This window comes from Rhinatrema bivittatum, chromosome 2 (assembly GCF_901001135.1).
Source record: "Rhinatrema bivittatum chromosome 2, aRhiBiv1.1, whole genome shotgun sequence".
Classification (NCBI taxonomy): domain Eukaryota; kingdom Metazoa; phylum Chordata; class Amphibia; order Gymnophiona; family Rhinatrematidae; genus Rhinatrema; species Rhinatrema bivittatum.
The window spans coordinates 102,496,874-102,516,300 of NC_042616.1; the positions used below are offsets into that span (position 1 = coordinate 102,496,874).

The following is a 19,427-nucleotide window of genomic DNA, read 5'->3' on the forward strand; positions in this document are numbered from 1 at the left end:
GTCCTTGCATTCCCATAAGGTAGATGCCCACGACAAGGCTCTCCCATCCAAGTATGACAGGATGTAGGTGTCTTAGAGAGGCCCATGGGAAACAATGAAGGCTGTAAGGTGAAATGCATGCTGCACTGGTTCAAAAAGCCCCGAGTCTTCTGGAGTTCTCTGGAGAAGCGAATAGGAGCAGCCAGTGGAACAGCAGTCTTTAGTAACCTCCTGTAACTGACCTTCTTGAATAGAAGCTGTGTCTTGTATCTTCTGTGTGTGAAGCTGATGTACTACTACAGTAAGTTGAAAAATGAGAAATAAATTTAACAAGAGAATGTAAGAATCAGTACAATGCACAAACTAATATATGCAATTTGCTATATTATTATTTTATTTTTTGTACTTTTGCCTATGTCCTAGATCTTTAGTCAAACATATTGGAACATTTCATTTGATAGATATTAATGCCTGTTTATGTATACTATCTCTGTAACCCGTAATTATTTGATGATTTATAGCTATGAATGCTACTTTTGTAAACCATTTGATCCTTACATGGAACGACGGTATATAAAATGTCAAAATAAATATAAATGAATAAATAAGCTAAGTAGCATTGTGGTATGTTAACAAGCAGGGAGGCACAGGATCGTACTTCCGGTGTCAGGAAGCAGTCCATATCTGATCCTGGGCCCTGAACATGGGATGGTATTCAGGGCCATGTATCTGGCCAGAGCAGAGAACGTGATAGCATACAGACTGAGTTGGGCCTTCAGACCCCATGCGTGGTCGCTAGACCAGGGGGTGGTGAATCGAATCTTCTGCCTTTGGGGGAACCCAGACATGGACTTGTTTGCATCCTTCTGCAACACTAGTGGCTTCTAGAAAGTTCCGCTAGAAAGTCCTACAGGTTGAAGTGGAGGAGGTTTTCCATGTGGTGTGAGCAGAAGGTCCTAAATCCATTCTCCTGCCCCACACAAAAACTGCTTGATTATCTTCTACACCTATTGGAGTTTGGCTTGAAAACCAACTCCATTAGAGTTCATCTAAGTGCAATTGGTGCATAGCACCAAGGTGTAGATGGTACGCCCATCTCTGTACAGCCCATAGTTGTGCACTTTATGTGGGGCCTGCTTCAGTTGAAGTCTCCCCTAACACCTCCCGCTGTGTCTTGGGACCTCAATGTGGTGCTAGCTCAGCTGATAAAAGCTCCCTTTGAGCCACTGCACTCCTATGACCTAAAGTACCTGATCTGGAAAGTCATATTTTTGGAGGCGGTCACTTTGGCACCACGGTCAGTGAGTTCCAGACCTTAGTGACTTATCCACTTTATATCAAGTTTTATCATGACAGGGTGGTCTTGCATAAGCACCCTAAGTTCCTGCTTAAGGTGGTGACGGATTTCTGTCTTAACCAGTCAATCATCCTACCAACATTCTTTCCCAGGCCCCATTCACACCAAGGAGAACAAGCACTGCACAGTCTGGATTGCAAGAGAGCTTAGCCTATCTGGAGCAGACAAAAGCCCATAGACAGTCTACCCAATTCTTCATTTCTTTTGACAGGAATAGATTGAGAGCTACCGTTGCCAAACAGACACTATCCAATTGACTAGCCGGCAGCATCTCCTTCTGTTATGCCCAGGTGGGACTGCATCATGGGAGTCAAGTCAAGGCTCATTCTGTCAGAGCTCTGGCAATGTCGGTGGCCCACTTGTGAGCAGTTCCCATGGAGGAAATCTGAAGGGCTGCCATGTGGAGTTCTCTCCATACATTCACATCTCACTACTGTCTGGATAGGGATGGCTGATGTGATAGTAGGTTAGGCCAGTCTGTCCTTCACAATTTCTAAAGATGTAGAACCCAACTCCCCTGCCTAGGGCTCATTTTTTGGGTTTAGGCTGTCTTCCCCTCTGTAACCAACAGCACCCTGGTTTTTGTGCTTATTGGCACCTGGTTGGTACTTGTTAGCCCCCTTTTGTGTTGGGGAGCAGCCTGTAGCTAGGGTTTCACCCATATGTGCGGACTATCATCCTGCTTGCCCTAGGAGAAAACAGAGTTGCTTACCTGTAATAGGTGTTCTCCTAGGAAAGCAGGATGTTCGTCTTCAAGAAACCCGCCTGATACCCCATGGAGTTGGGTTTCTCTATTTTTTGTTTTAAAATTTTCGTAATTCTATGGTACGAGACTGAAGAGAGACCCCATGTGGGTACGTGGTATAGGGCATGCTGGGCATGCTCAGTGTGCCTAGTCAAAGTTCTAGAAACTCTGACATAAATTTTCTGTGCCGGCTCCATCAGATAATGTCACCCCATGTGTGAGCACTAACATCCTGCTGTCCTAGGAGAACACTTGTTACAGGTAAGCAACTCTGCTTTATTCAGGGTTTCCTAGCTGTGCAGGGCCTCACAAGTGTTTTTTTCACATCATGTGGTTACATTTACTCAGCAGAGGCTGCAAATACAGTTTTCCCAAAATGTTTTGCAAGTCCTAAGCAGACCTATATTGACCCCATAATTCCTCTACTATTCAAAGAGACACTTCAAGAAACCGATGTAAATTTCATAGACTCATATGCAAACACTCTTAAAATGTAAGTTCTTCTTTGTTCTACGCTGTTTGTGAAATTAACTGAGTGACAGTGATATGGTCCCAGAGCAGCATTATGTGGCTCCCAGATCACTCATTGAATAAGAGAATGACATTCCTGATGAGAAGAGTTACAATGTACAAATTCTAACTGAAACCTCAAAAAATCTTCAGATTTTTTTTACATTTTCTCAATAGACCTCTTTAATCTTTCAGTAACTCATGTTTTTCTCAGATGATTAAGTCAGGACTGCAGTTCTAATTGGATTCTGGCGAAAAATTGGATGTTCTTAAAGATTTCTTTGACTCTCTCCATATTGGGTATGTAATACAAATACATGGTTTTTCTTTTTCTCTTTCTCTCTCCTGGAAACCCTCCATGATAAGGAGGTGGTTTAATGACTGTGAAACTGATTAAGATCTGGTTAAGACCTCAGGAGGACAGGCCCTCTTTCTTTAACTTTAAAACATCGTCTATTTCCTTTAATGCCACATACTAAGAGGAAGGGTCGATTAAGGGGTGAAATGACGAATTCACCTACAATCGACCCTCATCAGCCACAGATTCCCAGGTTCTTTTCAGTTGCTGGAACTTTGACACCGGAGAGCGCAGTTGGTGGGGGGATATTAGAGGAGCGTATTCCATCCCCTCTGGCTCTTGAAGTCACTCTAAGCCCCAGTTCTCCAAATAAGCCCACTTACCCTGGGAATACTGAAACATCTACACCTACATTGCTGGAGGCAGATGTGGACTTGTCAAAAGTGCACTTTCCAAGCCCTAGTGTTACAGCTTAACGAGATATGAAAGAACTTAGTGGATGACAGCAATCGGAAGATCTGAATTTAGGTGAAATTGTTTCTACACCATTGACGCAAAAAGTTGCCACCTCTGAAGCACTTCGAGCTACAGTGGTGTCTGGGGTATCTGGTGGGGTTGGGGAGGAAGAGCAGCTTAAAGCTCTTGTTACATGTGAAATTATTACTAAACCTGAAAATATTACTTTGGAGAGTATCTGGTCAATGTTGAAATCAATTGAGAATTAAATAAAGATTCTCTCGCAAGTAACATTAGATACAAAAAATCAAACAATGTTAAATAATCAAATAATTTCTAGTTTTAATATGAAATCTGATGAATTAGATAAAAAAATATCTTCTATCGAAAAAATGCAAATAAAATTAATTGATTCAGAAAGAATTGCCTCAAAAAGACGAGGCAGTCGAAAACTCCTTAAGGGCTCATAATTTAAGGATACTTAATTTTCCCGTTATTAAATCTATTTCTCCTCTACATCTATTTAAGACATATCTCCAACAAGTTTTAAAAATTCCTGAATCAGCCCTAGCGGTAATAGTTAAAGCTTTTTCTTTGCAACAGACATCTCAGAAAGAGGAGCAAAATATTTCCTTAAACTTAACAAATCTTATTGAGACATCTCAGGAGATAGAAATTGACCAGAGAAAACTGTTACTTATTTCATTTGCCTTTTTATCAGAAAGGAATCAAGTTCTTCTGTTATTTTTCAGATTTAGACAAGAAAAATTTTATGGTCACCCTATCTGGGTTTTTACGGATGTTGTGAAAGCCACCCAACATCGACGTAAAGAATTTCTCGCAATGAGATCAGATACAATTAAGTTGGGGGCCCGATTCACCTTGAAATACCCATGCAAGGCATGTATTACTTATAAGAATAATAATTACATTTTTCTTGAACCAATTCAATTAAAAGAGTTTTTGGCTTCACCCCTCCCTATAACTACTACATCAGAATAGGAGTAAACTTAAAATATTGGTTCCTAGCACTAATCAGCACAGTTAAGTTATAGCATAATATGTTAAATTGAATTTACTTTGTTAAATAGACGTTCCTTAACCATCTCCTTATTATCTTATAATTTTTATTGATGTCTTAATGTGATGATACTGTATTGTATTTTAGGTATATTTCAATTCTGATGATACCATTTTCTGTTTAAGACATCTAAGATTTTCTGTACAAGAGTTATATTTCTTGGGTAAATGTTTTAAAATACTGAAAATAAAGACATTAAAAAAAAATTGTATAAATCAGTTTGAAAATTTCCCTCTTACAGGGTAATTTTAAAAGGAGCGCGTGTGTGCCCATAAATGTGCAATTCAGCACGTGAGAGATGAGATACTGCAATTTTAAATTGTGCTTGCAAGTACACGGGTACCATTTAAAGTACCCCTCCCCTTCGAACCTTGGCTAAGGCTTTAACGGCTTTTATGTGCGTATGCAGGCAGATTTTAAAACATGCTCATGCGAGGGAAAAAGCATTTTTTCCAAGTTGTCTATCGGTTTGCTCAGTTCATATTGAGGTCTTTCAGACCCCTTGGATTCTTCACCTCAAGCCCCCCACTTGACCTCGAACCCTCACACTGTGCTAAACGCCTTAAAACCCGAGATCTCCAGGCATGCTCCTCATCGGGAACAGAAGTAAAGGTAGGTGGATAACAAGCCAAGGTGCACCATGGTCAGCTTTCTTAAAATGCGGACATATGCGTGTAAGTCTTGACCTCCGCCCGGAATGCCCCTTTTCCTCTCTCTTCTTCTTGATGCGCATATGTCTATGTATGCATGTATTTCACAGCTTCTTAAAATGTGCATTGCTTGTGTGAGTCCCACATATACACTTATGTGGCCATTTTTTCACAAGCAATGCTTTAAAATTGACCCATTAGAGGACAATTGTCAAAGCAATTTCTGAACTATAAATGGTGCTTTACCTGTGGAAATGGTCTGTTGCAAAAATACCCACCTGATATTCAGATAAATATGTGCATTTAAGCCCTGTATGCATGTAAGTTTACCCAGACTGAGTAGAGGCAATCCTGAGGGGCAGAGTTGGGGAGAAGTTTGGACTTAATGCACATATATTTGCATTTTCAAAAGCATGCATGTAAATGTTTCCCAAAAATTTCCATAACATAATAACAGGTGCAATTGCATGCGGTAAATTTATTAGTCTAATTTTCAAAGCAGACTTATGCGCATAAGTCCCCTTTGAAAATTGGTGTAAATTGCTCACGTATCTACTGCTTAATTTTGGCAGGCTGTTCTAAAATTATCCCTTTAAAGAAGTATGCCCACAAAGGAATGTTCATTGAGATGCAAACCAGGGCATTGGGACATAATATACAAGCACAGGATATGTATGCTCATAATTAAGTCACATGCCAACTCTTCCCTGTAGAACCTCTTCTCCCATCCCCCACCCTCCAGATAATTTTCAGTTGCCGATTAACATGCATAAACTGGGATTTATACGCTTAAACCCTTTTGAAAAGTACACCCATATGTATTCCAATCTGAAATCAAGTTGCACATCTACTCTAAGATTCTGAAATAGTGAATCTGAGAGCAAGGAAGTAAAAAAAAAAACCCTTTCGTGCACCTCCTTTCACACAGATGGCTCTGAGAAATGCAGAAAACATTTTTGTGATCCACATTTACTACTTACTCTTTGTTAGTCACAATGTAGCCATATTGATCATTGTCAGGGGACTTCACTTCCAGCTGCAGACCATCTCCTTTCCTTCTCTGAAACGCTTCATAAGCACTTTCATCTTCATTCAAAGACCCAAGCATCCAGTACTTCAGCTTTGTCTGCTCTCGGGAGTCAAGTTCGGAGTTCATTTTCTTTCTGACACTCAGCTCTCTTGTGAAAGTCTCACTTTTGACATTTTCTATCCCAACCTTGTCTTCCTCCTCCTCTGACGAGGACAATGCTGGTGAATCCTGTGACTTCTTGGATTCCATATTGGAGGACTCATCAGCCATAAGATCTTCTGCTACTGGCTTTTCAGATGCAATGTTTTGCTTCAAAAAGTCTTCCATTTTTCCACTCAGATTTTTTTCCTGTGTTAAAACAACTTGGTCTTTGTAAAAATTAAACACAAGGGTATAGCTCTGCCTGTGATTTGCAACTCTGGGGCCCGATTTTCAAAAAAGTATGGTTCTCTTAGGCATGTTGTGAAAACCCTACGCTTTCACTGATGTCCTTTTCTTTAGTTTTATGTTAGTTTCAATTTATATAGTGCTTTTAATCTAATCCAAGCACTTTTAGCCTCACAGAAGTTCTAACAATCAGCCAAAAGAAAAAGCCAATTAACCAAAGAGTACAAGTTCTGTTATTTTCTTCTACAAATCTGCTTATATATTTTTATTATGATTTGAGTGCTTGACAATCAGCACCCAACGCAAGCCTTCTTAGGGGTAGATTTTGAAAAACTGCGATCGCGTACTTTTGTTTGCGCAGCAGGCACAAACAAAAGTACGCTGGATTTTATGAGATACGTGCGTAGCCGCGCGTATCTTCTAAAATCCTGGATCGGCGCGCGCAAGGCTGCCGATTGCGCCGAGCCGCACAGCCTGCCTCCGTTCCCTCCGAGGCCACTCCGAAATTGGAGCGGCCTTGGAGGGAACGCTCTTTCGCCCTCCCCTCACCTTCCCCTCCCTTCCTCTACCTAACCCACCCCCCGGCCCTATCTAAACCCCCCCCCTACCTTTATCCATGGATTTACGCCTCCTGGAGGGAGACGTAAATCCACGCACGCCAGCGGGCTGCTGGCGCGCCGAGACCCGACTCGGGGGCGGTTCCGGAGGGCGCGGCCATGCCCCGGAATGCCCCTGCCCGAAACCACGCCCCCGGGCCCGCCCCCGAAACGCCAAGCCCCACCCCCAAAATGCCACGTCGTTCTGCCCCGCCCCTGACACGCACCCGACACGCCCCTTCCGAAAACCCTGGGACCTACGCGCGTCCTAGGGTTCTGCGCGCGCCGGCGGCCTATGGAAAATAGGCGCGCCGGCGCGAAAGGCCCTGCTCGCGTAAATCTGGGCGGATTTACGCGAGCAGGGCTTTGAAAATCCGCCCGTTAGTGTACACATCATTATTTTCATATAACCAAACAGGCTTTTCTTGCATATTCCAGACAAACTCAGTCTTTAGTCAGACATGATTCAAATGCACTAGTAGGTGTCAACTGTGAAAAATAGTGTCCCAGCCATTAGTAAAGTCAGTAACATTTTGGTTCAATAAAGAAATCAGCCAAAAAGCCAGAAGGAAAGCTTTTTGCTGGTCATGTAATAGATCTGAAGTTCTGATCTCTGGCTAGTAGCATGGCATAGCTAAAAGAAGCTTTTGAAAAAAGGGCCCCAGCAGTTTAACTGTATACTGAATATTAAACACAACTATCTGTTTACTTTAAACTATGCAGACAAAAGTTTTAAATATTAAAAAAGTCATAGTCACCACTGCTTGCCATTTTTATAATGTATTTAATGTCTCTGTAATCTGCTATGAGCAAGTTCTTTTTGGACTAGCAAAATAAAAAGGTAATATGTGGCCAATGAAGATCTTCCAGTCACTATAATGGGGATACATGGCCCTTTTTGCTTTAATAGAGGCCTGATATATAAATTCTATTTCTGTAGATTTATATAATCATCTTTGAATACAATATTACTTGTGTTTTATTTGTTATAAACTTGCTTAAATATATTCATAATCAATACCCAATTAGCAATTTCTTGCCTAATAACTGAATTTGAACAAATATGATAAAACCAACATAAGTACCAGTATGAACACAATCACTGCTTCATAAGCCAGGAGTGATATATTCCATGTAAAATTCTCATTGGCTCATGGATTTTACCAGTGTTTGCAATTTCTATGAAATATTACATTTTACAGTAATAATGAAAAAAAATTAATAGGACAGGCTAAGACAGTACAGGGTTCCATCCTGACTTACCTTTTCCTCAAATTGATCATCATCTTCATTTGTGCCTGTGTCTGTAAAAACAAAACAATGCTATCACTAAGATAATCCTTTATAAACCAGAAAGCATCCTGCCATTTAAAATAATGCTAATTAAATATTGTGTTTCTTGTGTGAACAGAAACTGATTTGCTAGGTTTTTTTTTAAAGAATAAATAAGGGTCAACAAGTTGGAAATGATACCTTTTTATTAGACAAACTCAATACATCTGTAAATAGTTTTTGAGTGCTGTGCTTCCTTCAGTGATGAAACAGTGGGGTTATAATAGGCTTAAACAGTACAGTCAGCTAGCCTTAGGTTGTCTGCATATGCTGTTACAGCTCAGTAAAGGATGTGGGGGGAAATGGGTTAACAGAAGTGACAGTAAAATCTCCTTATTAAGTGACAACGGGCTTTGCATTTCTGTGTACTCCTATAAGTCTCTTGAAACACCCTGATTGTGAGGTTATTAAGGGAGTTACTTTGGTGCTAAAGATGCACTGAGCTGTGAGGCGGCAGGTTCGAGGAGCTCCTGCGATTGCACTTACTAAAATCATTAATTTTAATTTATGGTGATTTTGTAGCTACACATAAGCGTCTCATGTCTCAAGAAGCAACTAAAAGATCCTTACTAAAATGTGGGTAAAATAGCATGCCATGCCAAAGCGAAGTGGTAAGAAAAGTGTGGTGGAAAGAAAAGCTGTATGTGGTGAGCACGCCCCAGAGGAAGAGTAAGATATGGTGGAGACAACCCCTTTGGATCTTGTAGAAGCCATGTAAGGGGCTGTGGAAAAGTTTACTATCAAAATACATTCATTGCTACCTATAAGACTCGAAATTGAAGTTGAAAAGTTCAGTGCAACTGGTTTCCACAGTAAGAGAAACATCAGTGAGAGTGGATGCTATTGAGGATCAAATAGAGGAACTAGAGTAGTCCCTACTCCCTAACTGAGGTGTGGAGAAAAACAGGTGTGTTTGAAAGGAGCCGTAGATCACTGATGTAAAAACTAGAGAACAGAACCAACAACAATATTAGAAAGGTGGGTCTCCTGGAGAAAACAGAAAGGGCTTCTTTTCCAAATGACTCCCAGAAACTATATTGATGCTGGATCAAAAGGGATTAATTAACATTCACCATGCTCACAGAACCACAGTGGCAAGGCCAGGGAATAATGGCAGGCCGCATACGGTGATAATAAAAGTAAATAACTGTGGAGATAAAATGAAAATAATTGGGGCAACTAGCAAAATTGGAGAACTTCTGTAACAAAATGCAAGCATTTCTCAGTAGAGTGGCAAAGAAAGAGGCAAAAATATAATGCACATGCAAACACCTACCACAGTACAGTACACACACTTTGAACAATATCACAAATGTGCAACAAACTGTTTATATATCTTTATTCCTCCAAGGTAAATATCTCAATCTAAGGAAATATTATTCAGTCAAGAAAAAAATGGGGATCTTCAACAGAATGTAAACTCTACATTACCCAGCCAGAGTGAGAGTTATTCATAGAGTTACAGTACAGATCTTTTTCTCTGTGAAAGAGATGGAACAATTTGTACAATCAGTGAAATCCCAGTGGTAAAATGGTTGACAGACACAAGTCTGAGAAGATCACCAAATAAAAGAGCAAGGTACACTTTAATATTTTTTTCTTTTTGCAATTTACAGAGACCTATTCATCTGCAGGAGATGCAGTTCTTGGTAAATAATTTAATTTGTGGAATTTCCAGTCTTGAACACTGTGGCTGTGGGAACTGGTGGGAACTAAAGGAGACATCTATTGGTAATTATGAAATAGCGTGCTCACTCTCATGCTGCACTCCCATTTTGTTTCTTGTTTTCTCTGCATCTTTGTTTGTGATTTTCAATTTCATCCAGCTGACCCATGAAACACTGACTGGCTGAATAAGAGAGACAATTATAATTTCTGGGCAAGGGTGGACCTTTGTTATATTTTGTTCTCTCATGTCCCCAACAAATACTCAAGTGAAGTGAATCATCAGGGCATTGCAGGACAGAAGAAAAGCCAGAAAAATTGTAAGCTCAAAGATCATCAATTGGACTCAGTTTTTACTAATATTTGATTTGATTTTCATTTTTAAATTGATGGACTGGCATATTGAACAAGGGTGGGAGAGGGTTTGGAAGGAAGAATGGGGGTTGTTAATAGTTGGAAGGGAGACAGGAAGAATTGGGCAGGAAATGCAAGGGTGGTGCTGACAGAAGGCCTAAGATAGGTAAGATATATGGGAAAAGAACACACACCATGGCTTCTGAAAGTTGCTGGGCTTGCTGGTACATGAAAAGGAAGATGACTGGGAAGTGAAAGGCTGAGGCTTTCTTTTGTTTGGGGTTAAAGATTTGTAGGGATGTGCAGAGGGATGCCATACGTTGCATTCGGGATTCGTATTCGTCAGGGGGGCAGATATGTTGCATTCGGCAAGGAGGGCCCCCGATACATACATGCGTTAATTCTTATTCGTTTCCCGGCTAAAATTGAATTAAGTACAACCCCCACCCTCCTGACCCCCCCAAGGCTTACCAAAAGTCCCTGGTGGTCCAGCAGGGGGACCGGGAGTCATCTCCTGCACTCACTCCCTTGGATGCTGGTATTCAAAATGCTGCCGATAGCCTTTGACTTTCTATGTCACAGGTGCTACCAGTGCCATTGGTCAGCCCCTGTCACATGGTAAGAGCAATGGATGGCTGGCGCCATCTTGTGCTCCTACTATGTGACAGGGGCTGACCAATGGCACCGGTAGCCCCTGTGACATAGTGAGGGCAAAGGCTATCGGTGCCATTTTGATTACTGGCAGCTGACAGCCCGAGTGCAGGAGATCACTCACGGACCCCTGCTAGACCACTAGGGACTTTTGGCAAGTCTTGGGGGACCCTCCTGACCCCCACCAGGGACTTTTGGCTATGTCAGCCCCTGTGACATAGTGAGGGCAAAGGCTATTGGCGCCATTTTGAATACTGGCAGCCGACGGCCCGCGTGCAGGAGGTCACTCCCAGACTCCCGCTGGACCACCAGGGACTTTTGGCAAGTCTTGTGGGGGTCAGGAGGGTTCCTCAAGACTTGCCAAAAGTCCCTGGTGGTCCAGCGGGGTCCGGGAGCGATCTCCTGCACTCGGGCCGTTGGATGCCAGTAATCAAAATGGCGCTGATAGCCTTTGCCCTCACTATGTCACAGGAGCTACCGGTGTCATTGGTCAGCCCCTGTCACATGGTAGGAGCACAAGATGGTGCCGGCCATCCATTACTCCTACCATGTGACAGGGGCTGACCAATGGCACCGGTAGCCCCTGTGACAAGGAAGGTCAAAGGCTATCGGTGCCATTTTGAATACCGGCAGCCGAGGGTGTGAGTGCAGGAGATAGCTTACAGACACCCCCGCTGGACCACCAGGGAGTTTTGGTAAGTCTTGGGGGGGTCAGGAGGGTGGGGTTTTTGTATAAATTCGCCTCTTTAGACAGCCGAATAATTTGGCGAAGATTCGTTGTATTCATGGGGAATCGTGATACGTTTCGCTTCCCCACGAATACAACAAATATGGCCCTATACATTGCGGATTATAAATACATAGGAAATGAATTCACACCCCTAAAGATTTGTGATCCATTCACTCATACTGATATGAAGATGGAACAGATGCGAATAAGTGCCCCTACAGATGGGGATGGGCTAGGACTATTTCAAGTTTGGAATGTGAGAGTAAATGTTGCACATTTGATTTCCAAGGTCCTAACAAGGTCCCACTCAGGCTATTTCTACCATACAGGTAGAGAAGGCAGGATGTTGGCAGTGCTTCTGTCTGTTGCAATAAGACAAAATAGGAAGATATACAGGATAAGGAAGATAATAAAAACTAGGACTATACAGATGTAAAAATGTTTCATATTTCATTTCATTTTTGGGGGGTTTCAATGAATTAAATTTTGTTTAATGTTTATTTCATTTCTTTAGTAAGTAAGTAAATAAATAAATAAATGTTTAAAAAATGGAATATAAAAGAAATGGGATTTTTCAAGGCCTCCCATCCTCACCACCTATCCCTCTCACCCAGAAAAATGCTGAGGCCAGGATTCTCCTGATCCCCACTTATCCAGACTGGGGAGATCTACTGATGAGGCCTAGGCCCAGGTGAAATCCTTGACCTTGCATAGCCCTAGGCCCTGATAGGTTGCCATGAACTCCACCTAGGCCCTAGCCAAGGCCCAAGCTTGAAAGCTTTGTCCCAATTGCCATATATCAAAGTGGCACCCTCCACTGTGTCAGAGTTAAGTTACTCCAGTGGATATCATCATTTGAAGAAAGAAGACAGAAGAGGACCTAAGAGCCTGGGCTCCGGCCTTCAGATGTTGGGACCCTGCTTCCGGTGTCAAGGCCCCAGCATCAGGCGTGGGCCCAGGTCTAGGCCTAGGCTGAGGCCTAAGCATCAGGACCTAGCCTTCAAGAACCCCAGTCAAGCCTGGGCCTGACCCAAGGCCCAAGCATCAGGAACCAGCCTCCGTTCTGAGCCACAGTGTTTGGCCTGAGATCAGGAATTGGTCTATGCCGAAGTCCAAGCATTGGGACCTGTCCTCCAGACTAAGCCCTGGCATTTGGCCTGGGCCCAGGTCTTGGTCTATGCCAAGGCCCAAGCACTGCGAACTGGTCTTCCAGACCTGGCCCCTTGTGTCAGGTCTGGACCCGGGTCTTGGCCTGGACTGAGGGCCAGGCATCAGGACTCACCTCCATGTTGGGTTCCAGCATTGGGCCTGGGCCCAGGCTTTGGTAGCCTCTGAGTCCCAGTGTCAGGCTTGGACTTGGTCACGTGCTTGGATCCCCAAAGGAGTCTGAGCATCTTGCTCAAATGTAGGTCGTGGCTCCTGTGTTGGGCCACAGCCTAAGCTGAGGCAAGGCCCCAGCCTTGGGGCTAGGCCTAGGCCTGATGGAAGACTCCTTTTGTTGCTGTTGTTTTTTAAAATGAAACAAAATTCTAGCAATATTTCGTCAGAATTTATATCATTTTGTTTTGAAAATGATCCAAAATTGAATAGGAAATTTCATTGTCATTTTTTATTTTGTTTTTCTCAAATGCACATCTCTAAAGCAAACATGTTTTCTGAGCAGCCTGGGGAGAGGGATTATGGATTGTTTCCTATTTAAAAAATAGGATGGGCTTTGTTGTTAAAAGGAAAAAGGTTGGCAGATATGCAAGAGACCACAAATATACAGAAAATGACTTGAAAAATGATAGGATAAACATACGATTTGTGCATGCAGTTAATTCTAAAACTCATGTAAATGTATTTATTAAAAATATTTGTTAAACACTTTATATATTTCAATAAATTGACCACAGTGATGTACAAATTTAAAACATCAAGTTACAATACATACAACCTAAACTAATTCTACCACATAAAACATCATCACAACTGGATCATCTAGCTCGCATCATTAAAAGCTATCTCCTGTCATCCAGTTATCTTACCCACCATCCAAATAACATTATATCTAATGGGGTACAAATTAATGTTCTTTCACTGAACATCAGGGGAATATCAAATCAAAATGGAAAAGAATGTTCTATTTCTTTAAAAAAAAAAAAAAAAAAAAAAACCTAAAAGAAATTTCTAGGAAGCTCTGCTGCAGAAGACATATCTTTCTCATATTGAATATGAGAAACTGAAAAAGGAATGGGTGCGGCAAGTATTCTCAGTTCTATACACATCTAAGACAAGAAGGTTGTACTCTAATCCACAAACTCTTATCTTGACAGGTCCTAAGATCTAAGGTTAATGGAGAAGAAAGATTTGTGATACTGCACTGCAGCTTGCATTCTCAAGAGTTTGTGTACAATTCCTTATTTGCTGATTTTGCTCAGAAGCTGGCAGAATATGAGAGCTTCCCACTGATCATAGGTGGTGATTGGAATGTATGTCTGGATGCCTGGATAGATAGCTCTAACCCCCATAGTCACCAGAAGATACCAGGGTCTCTGAATGCAATGATAAATATGAATAGTATGATGTATGGAGAGCTAAATACCCTTCTAGCAGAGATTACACATTTATTTTCTCCAAAACATAGCTCATATAGTCACATTGACTTTTTCTTATGTTCGGATAAACTGATGAATAATGTTACCCATTGTAACATTCTCATCTGCCAACTATCAGATCATCACCCTGTCATAACAATTTTAATGATGGAAGGTGTGCCTAGAACAATTTACTTATGGAGGATGAACTTATCAATGTTAGAGAAGGATAAGTTCATAAATATGATTAATAAAGCAATGGATAATTTCATTTATCATTATAGTATACAAGGATATGACCCAGCATTGAGGTGGAGGACCTTGAAGGCAGTGATGTGGGTAAAATAATATATGAAAGTTATATCAAACAGGTAAACCTTGAAGAGCAAAATAAGATTTAAAAATTAGTAAGAGAATTTGAGTAAGAGCATAAATAAAATTGCTCAAATAAAACATATCAAGAATTGACTAAAAAGATTAAATGGGCTTTAAAGTACATTTGACAGAAGCACTGTCAACACAGCAATAAAACATGTGCACTACTTGCCAGAGCAACAAGGAAGCAAATGTCTCATATATTTATTAGGGATGTGCATTCATTTTCAACAAATGTGCAATCCACAACGCATAAGTCCCTATTCGTTGTATTCATGGGTTGGCGAAATGCATTGCAATCCCCCACGAATAAAACATATCATATTAGTTTCATTCTTTTGGTTCACAATGATTTCTTAGTGGCCGTTTGAAATAGAAGGCCATGTGGGAGTATCCATAGCAAAAACCAGCCCTTTCCTGTGAGTCATAACTGACCTCTTAGCCCTGTCATAGAGTGGGTCAGACAGGTTGACAAGGAGACGAGAATGCAACCTATCAGAGCTAAGCATTTTTCGAATGCAGCCAATCTCCGCTCTTACTCAGTGCTCTGTGACACTGTTCCTGATGACGCTTAAGCACGTGGTGTGCCACGCTCTTTCTTTGTGGGGGTGGTCCGGGGAGGTGGCTGTACTCAGAGCTAGTCTGAGTGTCTCAAATCTGTATTCAATTGCTAGCTACTTTGATAGAATTTTCCATTGAAAAAGATATTTGTTCGATTTTTCTGCAGTGTCAGCTAGCCATGCTTTTTTTGACCACACTTTTTTTATTGATCTCTGACGGTTTCGCTGTCTGTCCCACTGAGACAAGCTGCTAGCAGTGGCATTTTGCTGCTTATTTTTATATTTTACCCCTTCGGGTAGATTGCAAGCAGGATTTGGGTGTTGTGGGTGGGAGATATATTCAGTTTCTAGCTAGTTTGATATAATTTTCCATTGAAAAAGATATTTCTTCGTTTTTGCTGCTGTGCTAAGCCAGGTTTTTTTTTTTAACTGCAGTGTTTTTTATTGAACTCAGACTGTCTCTCTGTGCTCTTTTAAGCCAAGAAGGCAGTGCACTGGGCGTCAGTGGACAGTTTTGCAGACTCACATATATTGGGACAGCAGTGCTCTTTTAAGCCAAGAAGGCAGTGCACTGGGCGTCAGTGGGCCATTTTGCAGACTCACATATATTGGTACATCAGTGCTCTTTTAAGCCAAGAAGGCAGTACACTGGGCATCAGTAGGCAGTTTTGCAGACTCACATATATTGGGACAGCGGTGCTCTCTGAAGACAAATCCCCAGTAGGCCTCTTTTGTACTTACAAGTTTGGTATGTGCACATATAGTGGTCCCAGTTGCAGTGTACATCCAGGCACTGCCTCGTAGGCTTGTGGGCAGTTTTGCAGACTCACATATATTGGTACAGCAGTGCTCTTTTAAGTCAAGAAGGCAGTGCACTGGGCGTCAGTTGGCAGTTTTGCAGACTCATATATATTGGGACAGTGGTGCTCTCTGAAGCCAAATACCCAGTAGGACTCTTTTGTAGTTACAAGTTTGGTGTGTGCACATACAGTGGTCCCAGTAGTAATGTACATCCAGGCACTGCCTCGTGGGCCTGTGGGCAGTTTTGCAGACTCACATATATTGGGACAGTGGTGCTCTCTGAAGCCAAATCCCCAGTAGGCCTCTTTTGGAAATAATTCTTTTAATTGAAATCCCTAGTAGGCAGTGACATTAAATCCATGATGTCAGGGAAAGGTAGACGTGGTTGAGTGATTGGGACTGGCAGAGGAGGCACTGGCAGAGGAGGCACTTCAAAAGGCAGTGCCAGTCCCCCATTAAAGTTAAAAAGGGATCTGTTCCAATCTAAAATCTCTGGAGGGGCAGGTAGTTCCATCTGGAAAAAACTGAAATTTAAAGATGTTGCATCGCCACCACCTGTTTTTGACCCTGTAGTTTTGGAGGTGAGGGAAGGGGAGGCTGAGTTATGCAAGACAAAAGGGCGAGACCCAAAAGCGACAGCAGACTCTAGTTAGCGCTGAAAATGTAGTGCATACACTGTTTGCTTCTGATTCCTATGAAGAATCATCTTGTTGGGATTCTCATCATCAGAAATGGAAGAAGTAGTAGCTGAAGAAGGTTTAGGAGGATTAATTAGTCCTGTCTTAGCTTCCACTTCAGTGCTGCAGGGGAGAGATGAAACTGATGATGAGGAGGAAGAGCAGTCAGCGCAGGCATAGAGTGTGACTGATACCCTTGGCTTTTCTTCTCAGGGTGCACCCAATACTTCAGCTCCAGTGCCAGCATCCACCCCAAAGGGATCACGAAAGAAATCTGTGATCTGGAACCACTTTAAAGTGACTGAGGACCCGGGTTTTGCTCAGTGTAATTACTGTGCCAGGGCTATTAGCAGAGGCAAGCAAATGGATCATCTAATTTTGTCATGATGCATCATATGCAGAAGCAACACCCAACAGTACTGCCATCTGGGAATGGTTTTATTTATTTTTATTTAGAGCTTTTCTATACCGGCATCCATGATACAATCACATCATGCTGGTTTACAGGTAACAGGGGGTGTAAAAACCTTGAACAAGTGGAGAGAAGCAATGAAGTTACAATAAAACAAGGGTACTAGAACTGGGGGGGGAGAAGAAAAAGCTAGAGTAACTTAACAGTAAGAGGAGCAATTATTTACATTGTGCTGAAAAGTCTCTCAGTAGTTGTTGCGGTGATGTACCAGTCAGGGGACCCCTTTTTCCAGGCAGGGTAAAGTGGTTGAAAAGGAGCAGAGTCACCCCATGCCCTCAGTCCCTTCTAGCAGTCAGGTGGCAGGCCAGCAGCCCCCTGCCATGTGGCAGAAGTGACAACCTATATAGAGGAAATGGGGTAGTGTTCAGTAATGCTATCCCAGGGAAGGAGGCAGGCAGCCTCAAAAGTAGAAACCAGGAGCATTGCGGAAATGATTGCCCTTGATGACAAGCCCTTGCAGATAGTGGAGAATGTGGCGTTTCAAGCATTTGCTGAAGGTCATAGTTCCAAATTACAAAGTCCCCTCCAGAACCACATTTAGCAGAAAGGTCATCCCCAGCCTGTACAACCAGTGTCACAGTCACATCCAAGTGCTGCTAGATAAGGCACAGGGGAGTGTGTATTTCACCTGTGATATCTGGACCACACTGAATGCTGCACAGCTCTATTAGTGAACAAATATCAGGGTGGAGGTGGGCTTTACTGCACACCCACCTGATGGACGATGCCCATACCTCAGCCAATATTCTAGCATGCAGCAGACAGATGCTGGCAGGCTGGCAGCTACACCAGAGAAACAGGAATCTTCAGGCAGGGTTCTTTGTCACAGACAATGGTGCAAACATGGTAAAGGCAATATGCGACAGAGGCTTTCAGAATATCTGATGTTTTGCATACACTCTGCACCTGGTAGTGAAGTCAGCTCTGGAGTTGGAGTCTAAGCACCAAGAGAATGAATACCTGCAGGACTTCATACACAAGTGCAGGAACATAGCAGTGCACTTCCACAGAAGTGTGAAGGTGGGGCAGGTTCGACAAAAGCAGACTGATTTGGAGATGCCTCACAAGCATCTCATTCAAGACATTGCCATCCAGTGGAATTCCACCTTTATGATGCTGCAGAGGTTAGTGGAGCTGCAGAGACCCCTTCATGAATTTTCTGGCTCAATGGACATAGGTGTGCATAATCCCCTAGGGCATCATGACTGTTAGTCATGAGTCAGCTGGTAAAAATCCTGCAACCCTTCAAGGATGCCATGGAGGAGCTGAGTTCCAGAAGTGCCACCTTGGCTGACATCATCCCTATAGTTAATTTTCTGGAGGAAAATTTGGAGGGCTTTAAACAGGAAGAGGGAATGACAGCAGAAGTGCTACACTGTCTGGACCTTTTGCAGAAGCATGTACAAGAGAGATTAAGACCTTTAACAAAAGACCACACATACATGCTTGCCACAGTCTGTGATCCGCGTGTGAAAGGGAAACTCGCCCTACAGTATGATTGTCTCCTATTGGTGAAGGACCTGCTGTTAGTAAAAGTCCATGAACAGGAGCGCCATAGGCAGAGATAGATTAGGCATGAAGCAGAGGAGGAAACAGTGGGCATTTCAGAGTGTAGTGCTAGCCTAAGCAGGAGCAGCACTCTGTCAGTGACAGCTAGTACTTCCTCCTCCACTTCAGTACACCAAAGCCATGTTGCCCATAAAAAAATCATCTGTTCTGGAACAGGCTAGAGAGAAAACAGCTGGCATGAGTGACTCTCAGCCCACCCAAGCAAAGGAGACACCAGCACAATTGTCAGTGACACGGTATCTCTCAGAGCCCACTGAGGACATGCAGATAGATCCGCTGGCATATTTGGCACACAAGTCCACTGTCTGGCCACACCTAGCCAAAGTGGCTCAGCGATATCTGTCATGTCCACCAACCAGTGTGCCCAGTGAACGGCTATTTTCAATGACAGGGGATATCATGAACCCTCACAGCTCAAGGCCGGCACCAGAGTTGATGGAAATGCTAGTGTTTTTGAAAATAAACATGCCTTTACTTGGGTTTCCAAATTTTCCCTGTGAATGTCAAGATGAATAAAAGCAATTGAAAGCCTTTGATATGCTCAGGCTTGTGACCCCTTGGGCTGACGGGAGGATG

General features: G+C 42.6%; 1 protein-coding gene across 1 annotated transcript in view; it reads right to left on the reverse strand.

The window, feature by feature from the left end:
• The window catches only part of LOC115083222 (receptor-type tyrosine-protein phosphatase N2-like), a 1,006,533-nt gene that overhangs the window by 91,408 nt on the left and 895,698 nt on the right, over positions 1–19,427 (reverse strand). Inside the window, exons 8-9 of the mRNA XM_029587031.1 lie at positions 8,353–8,393; positions 6,057–6,454 (exon numbers count right to left, since the gene is read on the reverse strand). Of these exons, the coding sequence (XP_029442891.1) occupies positions 6,057–6,454; positions 8,353–8,393 (439 nt within the window). The remainder of the gene's footprint in view (positions 1–6,056; positions 6,455–8,352; positions 8,394–19,427) is intronic.